This window comes from Zootoca vivipara, chromosome 16 (assembly GCF_965207765.1).
Source record: "Zootoca vivipara chromosome 16, rZooViv2.hap1.1, whole genome shotgun sequence".
NCBI lineage: Eukaryota > Metazoa > Chordata > Lepidosauria > Squamata > Lacertidae > Zootoca > Zootoca vivipara.
The window spans coordinates 10651869-10665565 of record NC_142599.1 but is presented as its reverse complement, the minus strand read 5'-3'; the positions used below and the strand labels follow the sequence as shown (position 1 = coordinate 10665565).

General features: G+C 49.3%; 1 protein-coding gene across 24 annotated transcripts in view; it reads right to left on the bottom strand.

Annotated features, from left to right (window-relative positions):
* The window catches only part of FBRSL1 (fibrosin like 1), a 791192-nt gene that overhangs the window by 425290 nt on the left and 352205 nt on the right, over positions 1 to 13697 (bottom strand). For all 24 annotated transcript variants that reach the window (XM_060269604.2, XM_060269610.2, XM_060269606.2 and 21 more), the window contains one exon: positions 1579 to 1680. In XM_060269604.2, coding sequence (XP_060125587.2) covers positions 1579 to 1680 — 102 coding nt within the window. The remainder of the gene's footprint in view (positions 1 to 1578; positions 1681 to 13697) is intronic.

Here is a 13697-nt window from a genome sequence, read left to right as displayed (position 1 = left end):
TTGGAATAAATACACCTTTTGGTGTGGGTGAGAGAGACAGAGAAAGAGGGAGGGAGAGAAGCCATACAGTAGCTGCTGCATGCATAGTGCGGGTGAAGAGGAAACAATTGTTGTTTTGAGGAGGAAAAAACACAACTGCATCAACAACAACCCAAACCCAAACTAATGCTGGATAAACAAAATCATTTACCCCAAAGGTAAATCCACCCCCCCCCCACTTCCCTCTATCCGCTTTCCTTTCTGATCCACACATTTTATCTTTCCTGGAATCAGATCAGAGGTACAGGGGTGGGATTTCCCCACCCCACCCCTCTTATTTCTTCCCACACTACACAGGATGTTTATAGCACCCCATTCCTGCTCAAAACATGTAGTGTGAATTCCACACGCACACCCTACAACACCAACACCATCACATTTTGCTGTCAGAGCTGTCAAGCTGAATCCCGCTTTAATCTGCCAAAAGCACTTTTCTGCTGACATTTTTAATAAATACTTTCAGCTTTTAAACACATTTGTGGGAGCCATTTTGCCCCCTCCTCTCTCCCTTCCTCTTCTCCTCCTTCAGGAGAATGAGCTCTGAAAGCCTTAATAGCAAATACATTATGCTTATCAAAGGCTTCCTCCCCCTTCCTTTTTTGCATCCTGAAGCAGAGGTAGTGTTTTCAATTTTAAAGCTAAATTAACTGTCCAATTGAATTTGGCTGGTGTGAGCTGCTTTTTCCTGTGACAGGTTTTAGTTATGAAGCATATTTCACATTAATAGAACGGAACATGAAAACCCCACTCTCTGGGATGTAACTGTGGCTCACCATTGAAATGTTAAATTTAATATTTCAGACATGACTCGTGCCAGTGTTTGATTATTGTTTGTCATTTAAATCTCTCCTAACGGGGGAAGGTCCTAATTAGCAAAAAAAATCATGTTTTAATGAAGGCAAAATGCTAATTGCTAACACAAAAAAGCCTTCACATGAAATTATCCCAGCACTTCCATTGATTTCTTGGTGATTTAAAAAAAGTAAAAATAAAATAAAGAGCCCATTTGTGTGTTTATACACTTAGACGTCGTTTCGCACCGGGTTTATCATAACATTTCATTCAAAAGCAGCGTTTCCATTCACCCCCTAACCCTGCCCCAAGACTCACAACCTACCCCACAATCTACCCCAATTCAGAGCAGGAGGCATCAAAACAGGTGAGTTAACCCATGCAGCCTAGAGTAATTGGAACAACAAATGGTTGTTTTTTAAAGTACCAAAAAAATAATAATCCGCGTACACCCCAGCGCCCCCACAACTTTCCCCCTCAAAGTAATCATCTTGAGCCATCTTTTGCTCCCAGGAAGCACAATTCCGTTTTGTTTTCCCTGCCTCTGATCTTTCACTTATCATATTATTTGCGCTATGATTATAGTGTTTGCAAGGGAGCTCAACCACTTATGCCATAACACTCAATCATGACATGGGGGGGGAGGTGGGAGAAGAGAAAGTTATTACACAGTGACCTCTGGATGCCAACGTTTGTTCAGCAAGATTTATGAAATTGCCACAACTCCCGATTCTCACTGGTACTCACATCGCTGAGGCAGTCCCTGGAGCTGCTGAGCTGGGAGCTGGTGGCTTCCCGGATGCTGTCGTCCTCGCTGTTCCTGCCCCTTCGCTTCATGGGGACTTTCATCTGCAATGATCAAAAAACATCACCCCGTTGAAACAGGTATTTTATATTCTAACATAAGCCTATTACATAGATTACCTGAATTAAAATATACACAATTACTACTCTAGGCTTCCCTTTACTACACAGTTAGAAATTTTATATTATAAATAGTATCAGGCATCCCCAAACTTCGGCCCTCCAGATGTTTTGGACTACAATTCCCATCTATCCTGACCACTGGTCCTGTTAGGTAGGGATCATGGGAGTTGTAGGCCAAAACATCTGGAGGGCCGCAGTTTGGGGATGCCTGAATATTATAGATTCCCACATGCCCCCCACTCCCCTTCGCCCATGTTGTGATCTCAGTATTTCACTTCTTCCATCTTGTTGTGTTTTTGAAATTTTGAATTTGATGCTTGTTTTGAAATTTAAAAAAAGGAAAAGGAAAAGAAACATATATTTTAGTAAACCCCTTTCAGTTCATTCACCATCAGTAAGGGCAGAAGCTCATCTGGGGCACGAGGCACAGCCCCACCGTGCAGCAGGGTAACTTTTTCTCTCTCAAGGTCTTACATGCTTTGGGGGTAATTTCTGGGGGCCTGAAAGCCAGCAGTGGGTGTGGCTGGAGCCAATGGTGGGAGGAGCTAGAACCAATGGTAGGAGGAGCTGGAACCAATGGTAGGAGAAACTAAAACTAATAAAAAATAAAAAATGGGCAGGACCAGTGCCCAAAGAGTACATTTTCCCTCTTCCTGGCTACCCCACAGTTCCCTCCTCCTTACCACCTGCGCCTAGTTAGGCCTAGGGCTGCATGAAATTAGGCCAAGGGACACATATTGCCCTCAAGGCCACATATTTTTTAATCCTTGTTCTAAACCAGGGGTGTGAGGGACAAGGGATACAGGGAAGTCCCTCCCATCTTAAGTTCCAGCCCATCCCCAAGCGCTGGAGAGAGTAAGGAGAGCTCTGCCTCCAGCGGAGAGTCAGGAAGTGGTGTCCGAGGCTCAGGCAAGGTTGTGGAGCCCAGGCCGCAGGGGGGACAGGAAGTTGGACGCACGGGGGGGGGGAGGCCAATCCCCCCAACTCCCGAATTGCGACGCAAACGTAGGGGGAAGAGGTTGGGTCTGCCAAAGCTGTGGTGCTGGAAGAAAACGCGCCAATCGCCATTCGGGAGTTCTGACACCTCACCTTAAGGATGCATTTTTACTGCTCTGAACACTGTAAATAATCAGCACTTAATAAAAGCCTTAAAAGACCATGCTGGAGTCGTTACTCTAGAGTAGCCATACCAGGCCCTCTGACAGCAACTCCCGAATCTTTTTTTGGCTACTTTGGAGTGCAGCGATGAGCGCTCAAGAGGCTGAGCATTGGAGGCTGGAGGCCGAAGCAGCGAAGCAGGAGCTGCAGAACCTCACAGCGCACGCACAGCAGCAATTGCATGCCGCTCAGGAGGAAGCGCGAGGGGCGCAGGAGGAGCTGAACAAGCTGGTGGACCAGGTGAGGACAAAAGAGGAGACTGAGAAACAGCTAAGGGTGATGGTATTGGACCTGCAGAAAAAGTTGGAAGAGGAGAAAGCCGCTAGAGGTGGGGGGGCGCCCCAGCCGCAGCTAGTCCAAGTGAGAAGGGGACAGAGCCTAGTCACCAAGTTCAGCGGCGACCCGAGGGAGTACCTAGGATTCGAGACAGAAATAAATTATGCGCTGGAATTGCATGCAGCAGAATTCCCAGATGACGCGCACAGAGTCTCCTTTATCATAGAGCATTTGACGGGGGCCGCCCGGGAATGGGTAAGACCGCTCATCGCGCAAAAAAATCCTTGCATGAAGAACGCAAAATTATTTCTAGAAGCCTTAAAAATAATGTACGCCAGCGACAGTGAAATGGAGGCCACTAAACAGGAGCTTCATAACTTAACACAAGGAAAATCGACAGTTAGGGACTACTGGGCGAGATTCACCATGCTGGTGCACAAACTGGGGTGGGATCTGCAAAGTGAGCCAGTGAAATCAGCCTTCTACCTGGGTTTGCACGCAGACGTTAAGGATGAGCTGGCAAGAGGTCCTAGACCGCAGACTATGGATCAGTTAAGCAAAGCGGCGCTAGCGGTGGGGGTGAGACAGGAATCCAGATGGTATGACAAACAAGCGACGCGCGCAGCAAAACCTTGGTTCCCACGCTCCCAGGACAGACCACATCACCAAACCCCACCCCAGGGACCGCCCCCAGACCCGCCCAGACCAAGCCCAGAGCCGGAACCGATGGAGATCGGGGGAGCGCGCGCGCGGGCTTTTCAAACCCCGGCGGCGCCAAGACGCAAGGAGGGAAGAGGCGGGAATTGCTTTCTCTGCAACTCCCCCCGGCATCGCGTCAGAGACTGCCCTCATCGCAGAGAGTGGCAAGGAAAGGCGGGAACGGTTGTACCTTCCCCCGCTGACGCAGCACCACAGCAGGGAAACGAGACAGCCTGGCTGCAGGAGACAAGGGGCAGCAGCCAGGCACAGTCAGCAGACAACAGCCCCAGCCCGCCCACCCGCACAGAGAGGAGCAGAGCCAGCCCACCCCTCCCAGAGCAGGAGTGGTTCTAGAAGTCACGCTAACGCTCCCAAATGGCTATCCCCTGACAGTCCTCGCCTTAATTGACAGTGGTGCCTCAGCCAACTTCTTCTCGAGAAACTTTGCAGAAGAGCACCAGATCCAACTTCTGCAGCTGGATTTTCCCCTGCACGTGGCCACCATTGACGGCAGAGAGTTGCTGGGAGGGGCCATCACTCATCAACCCCCCCCCATGAGAATGACGGTGGGAAGGCACTCAGAGACACTGGCTTTCAATGTCACAACCATCTCAGACCCCCCCCATCGTTTTGGGAATGAGCTGGCTGGCGCGCCACGACCCCTCCATAAGTTGGCACCAGAGATGCATCACGTTTGGGTCGGACTTTTGTCTGGAACATTGCATGCAGCACCAACCAGGGGAGGGGCCTCCGATAGCCACGGTGGCCACCATGCATGTCAAAGGGGGTGAGGCGATACCCAAGCCGTACTGGGACCTGCAGGAGGTCTTCAGCGAAGCGGAGTCCGACCACCTACCCCCACACAGGCCTTTTGACTGCCAGATCAACCTGGTGCCAGGGGCAACGATACCCCCAGCCAAGCTGTACGCCATGTCAGATCAGGAACTGGAGGATCTGCGCGCTTTCATCGACAAGAACCTCAAGCGGGGGTTCATCAGAGAAAGCAAGGCAGCAGGGGGCAGCCCGGTCTTCTGGGTGGACAAGAAAGACACGCAACAGCGCCGTCTTGTGGTGGATTTTAGACGACTGAATTCAGTGACAGAGCCAGTGGCTTTCCCCATGCCCAGAGTGGATGATCTCCTGACAGCGGCACGCAGGGGCAAGATTTTCACCAAGCTAGACCTAAGAGGGGCGTACAACTTGATCAGGATCCGGGAGGGCGATGAATGGAAAACCACGATGTTCACGCCTCTGGGCTCTTTTGAATATCTGGTGATGCCCTTCGGGTTGCAAGGGGGCTCAGCATGCTTCCAGGCCTTCATGCACCACGTCCTGGGGTCCCTCCTCTTCAAGAACTGCTTGGTCTTCCTAGATGACATCCTTATCTATTCCAATGACCCAGTGCAGCATGTGAAGGATGTCAGGGAGGTGTTGCAGCGCCTGAAGGACAACCACCTGTATGTGAAGCTGGAGAAGTGCAAGTTTCACACCAAAGAGGTGGACTTCCTGGGCTACAAGCTGTCAGACAAGGGGCTGGCGATGGACAAGGACAAGGTGCAGGCCATCCTGGACTGGCACAGCCCCAGGACGCGCAAAGATGCCCAACGCCTACTAGGCTTCGCTAACTTCTACAGGAAGTTCATCAAGAACTTCTCTCGTGTCACGGCTCCTATCACCGACTGCCTGAGAGGCAAGCAGAAGTTCCGGTGGACACCAGAGGCGCAAGCAGCGTTCGAAAGCCTCAAGAGGGTATTCGCTTCAGACCAGCACCTGTTCCACGTGGTGCAGGATGCGCCCCTACGCCTGGAGACAGATGCTTCGGACAAGGCTCTGGGAGCGATTCTGTTGCAACTGGACGCCAACAGAGAGTGGAGACCCTGTGCCTTCTTCTCCAGGAAGCTGACCCAGCCAGAACGCAACTACACAGTGTTTGATAGGGAACTTCTCGCGATCCACGCTGCGTTCCAGCACTGGCGACACTTCCTGGTGGGCGCCAAGCACCCCATCCAGGTGTGCACAGACCACAAGAACCTGGAGTTCTGGAGAACTGCCAGGGTGCTCAACCAGCGGCAGATACGGTGGGCAGAGTTCTTCTCGAACTTCAACTTCTCCATCCACTACATCCCGGGGGAGCAGAATGTCAGGGCGGATGCCCTCTCCCGCAAGCCAGAGTACATGGAGGAGGAGTTGCCACCAGCACCCAGGCACATTTTCCCCCCATCAGCATGGTCATGCGGAGCAGCAGTGGTGAGCGAGGCAGAACTCACAGCACTGACAGCAGCTGATGAATTTGCCACCCGCATCTTCAGAGAACTGAGAGGGGGGAGGGAGCAGGCCAAAGACTTTGAGGAAAGGAGGGGTTTGCTTTTTTACAGGGGAGCCCTGTACCTGCCAACCAAACAGCTGAGAGGTAAGGCCCTCAAGCAGATGCACGACAACGCAACGGCGGGTCATTTCGGAAGGGACAAAACCACTCACCTAGTCATGAGACACTTCTGGTGGCCAGGGGTGCGGGAGGATGTTCGGGATTATGTAAGGGGATGTGACACCTGCCAGCGAGCAAAGGTGGTCAGAGCGCCACCAGCAGGTTTGCTGGAGCCATTAGCCACACCGCACAGGCCGTGGGAAGTAGTGTCCATGGACTTCATCACAGACCTGCCGTCGTCCAGGGGCAAGACCGCAGTGTTGGTGGTGGTGGACCTCATGTCCAAAATGTGCCACTTTATACCGTGTGCCAGGGCGGTCTCGGCAGAAGAGACGGCCAAACTGTTTGTTGACCACGTATTCAGACTGCATGGATTGCCTTTAAGAGTTATTTCGGATCGTGGCCGCCAATTTGTTTCCAGTTTCTGGCGGCGGCTAATGAACCTCCTGCAGGTGGAGGTCAGTTTGTCTACGGCTCGGCACCCGCAGACCAATGGACAGGCGGAGCGGGTCAACGCCATTCTGCAGCAGTACCTGAGATGTTACGTCAGCCAGAGGCAAACGGACTGGGTGGATCGCCTGCCACTGGCAGAATTTGCCTACAACAATGCGGTGCACGTCTCCACAGGGGTGTCGCCCTTTAAGGCCAACTACGGGCGCGACCTCAGATCTTTCCCTGAGAGGGAGGGGGAGGAGGAGGAAGAGGGCCCACAGGCAGAGGATTGGGCAGAGGACCTGGAGACGGTGCACCAGCAGCTCAGAGAACACTTGGAGAGGGCCAAGGAAGCGTACAAGAAGGGGGAAGATCGCCACAGGCGACCGGGAGAGGTCATCAGGGTGGGGGACAAGGTTTGGTTATCCTCGGAAGGTCTTCCCACCAGGGGGCGATGCAAAAAGTTAGCACCCAGGAGGCTGGGCCCCTTCACGGTCACGCAACAGGTCAACCCGGTAGCCTTCAGGCTAGCACTGCCGGAGGACATGAGAGTGCACCCAGTGTTTCATAGATCACTGCTGTCGCCGTACAGGGAAAGTACCAGGTTCAGGGACAGCGATCAGCCTCCAGAGGGAGGGGGGGAGACCCAGAGATGCATCTATATATATAAAAATGTAGGCATTGCGTGCACAGAGGTCACAGCCTTTCTCCATAACCGCTGAACTGTAATTTAACGAATTTGGCCACAATGTTCCATGCCCATCAGTGAGGGATCTGGCATAATCCCCCCCCCAAAAGCAAACCTTTCATACCTAAAATAATTATTAAATACAAAAAAGTGGCGCCCAAATTAGACATCACCAGCAGACGCTCTGAAAACTCCAGCAGTATCCAATAGAAAGACAGATCGCCACTGCTGCCTCGAAAGCCGCGCCACCAGATGACATCACAAAATTCCACAGCAAGCAACTGAACCCCCCCCTTTTGCAGCAACAAGGCTCAACCAACTGAAAACAGGCCTTTTGCAGCAACAAGGCCCAACATTGCCAAGTGGAGGAGGGGCCTGCCTGGGGAGATGGGGGGCCGAATAGGGGGCAGGGATAGGTAATAGGTCAGAACAGGGTGGGGGAGACACAGGGATGAAACCTGCCCTCTCCACAGTATCTTGCCTCGGGCTTTGCAGACTAGGCTGAGTGGATTTAGGGGCCTGCCTGGGGGCGGGATGGGGGGGGCAAATAGGCTGCAGCATAGAATCAACTGAATATGGGCCTTTTACAGGGCCGTGCCTTTGGGTAAAATAAATGTTATTTCACATAACACACGTGGGGAGTCAGGGTTGGGACAGGGCAAAATTTTACAGAACATGCGCATTGGGGGAATGATTGTGTGCAAAATGAACAGGTCACAGGGATAACCCGGGGGGGGGGGGGTTGGATGGAGGAGAGGAGGGAAATCACAGGGGTAAGTGGGGGGGTAGGGGGAGGAGAGGGGGAAATCACAGGGATAAGCCAGGGGTGGGGGAAAGAGGGGGCATAATAGGTCATGGATCAGGACAGAGTTGGGGGATTCACAGGGATGAGGGAGGGGGATGAGGGGGCAATCACAGGGATAAGCCGGGGGTGTGTGAGGGGAGGAGTGGGGGAATCACAGGGATACGTCATGAATCAGCACAGGGTAGGGAAAATCACACAAATAACCTACAGCAACCCGTGGCACGGCCAGCTAGTTTTAAATAAAAGGACACATTCTACTCATGTAAAAACACGCTGATTCCTAGACCATCCGTAGGCTGGATTTAGAAGGCGATTGGGCCGGATCCAGCCCCTGGGCCTTAGTTTGCCTACCCATGTTCTAAAAAACTAAACCATTGTAGAAGAAAAATGGGGGCAGTTGATTGTCTGAAAGGGACCTGTGGGCAAATGTCTGTCCAGGCAAACATATTATATTCTGTATATTTTTAATGAATTGCATGTGTTTTTGTAGGGTGGTGTCAGTTGTTGTTGTTTTGTCGTTTCCGACTCTTCGTGACCCCCATGGACCAGAGCACGCCAGGCACTCCTGTCTTCCACTGCCTCCCACAGCTTGGTCAAACTTGGTCAACCAGGTTGTGTCAGTACGGTATTGTAATTTATTTACGTTCATTTTTAATATGCTGTAAGGCCCTTTGGAAACTAAACGAAAGAAGTGTCTCCCAACACACACAATGACAACAAATAAATTGGGATCAGAAAAATAAAATGATACTGGTAAAATAATGAAAGTTTGTAACATAAATGTATTCATCAATAAAACTTAAGTGTAAAAGACTAAACAGATTTTTTTCAGTTGTCACGGGTGTATGAATGAGTAAACATACATGCTATCTGGCATTCATACATTAATGAAAACTGAACAAGATTTTTTGGTCAAAATATGTTTGGTCTTTTGCATTTATACTGGTATTTGTGTTTAGGGTTCTTAATAGAATCACAGAATTTTAGAGTTGGAAGGGATGGCAAGGGTCATCTAGTCAAACCCCCTGCAGTGCACGAATCACAGCTTCATTGGAGGTTTTAAACCAGAGGTAGGATAGTCATCTTTCAGAGATACTTTAGCTGAACCAGTTTCCAAAGCATAGTCCATCCACTGCAATAATCTAATCTGGAGGTTATGAGAGGATGGAGTACAGTGGCCAAGTCATCTCAATCCAAAAAGCATCAACAGCTGGCAAACTAGCGATAGCTGGAAACAGGCAGTCTTGGACACAGAGGCTGTCCAAGCCTCCAGTAGCAACACTGGATCCAGGAGTAACCCCAATCTAGGCACCTGCTGCTTCCAAGGAGGCACAGTCCTCTATCTAGAGCAAGCTGTCTCCTCAATTATTGGACCCAATAACTCAGATCATATAACACCTCCATCTTGTCTAGATTTAGCTTGAATTTTTTGGCCAAATCCAGCCCATCACCACTTCCAGGCACCCATCTAGCACCTGAACCACCTCTCCTAATTCAGATGTTACAGAGAGAGTTGCATACTATTTGCATGTTGGTGACACCTCACTCCAAATCTCCTGAAGATATCTCACGACAGCTTCATATTGGTGTTAAACGGCATGTGACACAAGATGGATTCCTGTGGAATGCTACAGGGTAGTTGCCATGGCTCCAAGTAATACCCCCCATTGCTATTCTAGAGAAGCAACCCTGGCATAAGAAGCTGAACCACCATAAAACAGTTGTGTATCCTTGGTAGCGTATCCTCTAGTAGAGGATGCAATGGTAGCCAGTGTGGTGTAGTGGTTAAGAGTGGTAGACTTGTAATCTGGGTTCGCCTCTCCCCTCCTCCACATGCAGCTGCTGGGTGACCTTGGGCTAGTCACACTTCTCTGAAGTCTCTCAGCAGCCCCAACCAGCTCAGAGGAGCGTCCTTCCATGGTTCAATCCTGTCCTTTACACGAGTGAATACACCTGAGAAAGCCAGTGTGGTGTAGTGGTTAAAAGCAGTAGACTTGTAATCTGGGGAACCGGGTTCGCGTCTCCGCTCCTCCACATGCAGCTGCTAGGTGACCTTGGGCTAGTCACACTTCTCTGAAGTCTCTCAGCCCCAACCACCTCACAGGGTGTCTGTTGTGGGGGAGGAGGGGAGAGGAGATTGTTAGCTGCTTTGAGAATCCTTCGGGTAGTGATAAAGCGGGATATCAAATCCAAACTCTTCTTCTTCTTCTAGCAGAAAAGTAAGCTTTCTTCACCACCATCAATAGGTGCAAGAATGTGCTGGGTCAAATTCAGATTGTGCTCCTGCCATTGACCTTCCTTCTTCATCATGCACAGGTCTCTGGAGTACCATGGAGGTTTGCGTACAGCACAGCATCAGTGACGATACTCAGGTGCAATCATACGGATGGCCCTACACATCTCCTGGCTCCACAGTGAGACAAGGACCTCAACAGGAACCCTAGCAAACAATACATCTCAAACAAACACTGGATTTCTGAGGGGGTATGTGCTGACACTCACAGGAATCATGTTGATGACCATGGCATTACAGAGCCTTGCAACTGTATGCAAGTTTGTTGAGACTCATTTAACAAAGTCAGCTGCTCTCTGCTGCTTTATCACGTCTCCTAGCCCACAGATTGCGATGCTAGCCTAACCACTCTAATATCTCCTTTGGGATTAGACAATCCTTAAAACAGCAGTACGTGGCAGGCCAGTTTTCCTCATTTTTCATATGTTCAAACACAGGATGCTGCTGCCTTATACCAAATCAGACTTTTTGTCGGGCAGTGGATTTCAAGCAGTTAGTCTCTTGCATGCCCTGCTAACTAAGATCCTGGTAATGGGAGAGGCCAGAGAATGAACCCAGGACCTTTGCATGCTCTACCACAGAGCTAAGTACCTTCTCCAATTTTATAGTCCCTGGTGCATTGCTGTCCCTAATTTCACCCTGTCTTTGCCTTTTGGAGACTCCTTGTTACTGTGAGTTGCTGGAGTTGCCACCCTCCGGAACTCAGCTCCACCCCCCCCCCCATCAGTATTTAAATATTTTAGAGTGGGGTGGATGGATGGGTGTGGATGCATTTTTGGCTCTAATGCGCCTTGCATGTGTGTGAACATTAAGATAGCATGTCATACACAGCCTGACACTTCGCACAATGGGGAGGCTCGTTCTCAACTGCTGATAACAGGTTGTAGGGCAATTATGCTATTCCTGGCCTATTTTTAACTGAAGGAACACACAGAGACACATGCAGATGCAGACACAGTGCCAACTTTTAAATCAGTAGAAGGACAGGCTGTTGCAGAATAAGTGAGTGCAGGATTCTGAAAGAGAAGCTCAATCTTAATTTATGTGGAAGGGCTCATCTTTGAAGGACCAAAAGCAACACTACAAAAGTGACGGCTATTTTCATCACTGAAATGTTGGGGTGGGAGTTAGAATATTAAAAGGAAGATGCCTTATACCAAATTAGATCATTAGTCCCACCGGGCTCAGTTCTGTCTAAACTAACCAGCAGCAGCTCTCTAATGTCTCAGGCAGGGAGTCTTTCCCAGCCCTACCTGGAGAAGCTGGGGATCAAACGTGGGATTTTCTGTATGCAAAACTGGGACCCCATCACTGAACTATGCCTGAAATACAGTGGCTTGCTTAAGGCTACCTACTAAGTCAGACACCCCCAACCTGCAGCCCTCCAGATGTTTTGGCCTACAACTCCCATGATCCCTAGCTAACGGGACCAGTAGTCAGGGATTATGGGAACTGTAGTCCAAAACATCTGGAGGGCTGAAGGTTGGGGAGGTCTGTACTAAGTTCATTACCATAGTGTGAACTGAAATAGGAAAACTGGGGCAGAGCATATGCTTTGTCTGCAGAAGGTCCCAGGTTCCATCTCAGGCAACCCTGTCTGAAATCCTGGAGAACTGCTGTCAGGCAGTATAAGTAATGCTGCATTAGGTGGTCCAGCAATGACATATAAGAAAGCAAGCTTCAATACACAGATTCAAAATGCATGCATGCAGGTCATGTGTGCAGCTTGCGACCTCAGCCTTGCCCATCCCATGCACAGAGCCAACATACTTTGAAGGTATGAATGGGGTTCCAGAGCACAAACTGCAAGCTTTCCTCTGCAAAGATGGAACCACTGTAATTACTTCAAAGCTATCAGTAAACATGGCTAAGTGCAAAGTCGTTTGCAACTGAGAAGCCTCCATATCACATTTCCTTCTCAACAGCATCATGTGGACTTGTGCTGTGTCTTGGTTTATGGCAGCTTCCTATGTATATATATCCACAGAAGAGCGGAAGAAAGTTATAACTGAGTGCATGTAAAACTGGTATGGGACAGAAATAGGCTCATCCATCTCTCTCTCTCTCCCCACATACATATCTATATAAATCTTTACACATGCATGCATGCATGCATGCACGCACACACACACACACACGCACGCACACACACATGCACACACGCACACTCTTAACAGGATGGATGGATTCCTCTGTTCCGTGTGATTTTAGCATGCATTCAATCATAAGTCATACAAAATGTGCATTTAAATCATATACATTTTCCCCAATACTGTATACACAATTTTGTATGCACTTTCCTCCAAAAGAAGCATTTTCTATTTCCCATGTCCCTCCATACATACTTTTGGATATTTTTTCTATGCATCCTCCCTAAAAATACTCATTTATACAGTACAGTATATGTATTCTCCTTGTGAAGCATCCATTAAAAAAACAAGCAAACCCACTGTCACAAAAATCTGAAGAAGTGCTCCATCCAATTGATAACTGCATTATGATTTACCTCTATGTTTGGGAACGGGAAATTATAGGTCAGTTGACTTTAAAAATGTGGACCTGATGAAATTCTCTTCCATCTTCATTAACTCATCAGCTGCTTTTTATGGTTTTATTTCAATCAAATGACATGAGAAGGTGCTTTGGGGCAGGGCAGTAATCTCTTTCCTGTCTCTCCTCTTTCCAAAGTTTGCATTTGGAAAAACAACTGTGCACTTCCAATTCGCACACAGAAGTAAATGGAGAGAATCTGACCTAACAAGGTCTTGCGTGGGCAAGCAAATTAGAAGCATCACTGCTGCCATTAACCTTTCAGAGTAAATATCAATTATGAAAACTTGCTTCAGTACCTATGTCCCCTGTTTGCTGCCGTGAATTAAGAGGGTCATCAGCCTTTTCGACAGATCTTGTTCATTTACACCTGCTGCCTGCCAGCAGGGGAGCCCACACCCCCGCCGCCAGTGCACTGAGCCAACCTGCTTTAATTCATTGGTAATTATCTTAATGAGACACACGCAGGACTGAACTAGGAGGACAACTTGTTCTGCTAAATGGGATGTGCTGGTTTCGGGGGGTACCCCTTGGCACAGCTGGGCGTTGTAAATGAAGTTTGTTTCTTCAAAGCTGATCCTTGCTCGCTTGTTGAAATTTGACAGATCTCCCT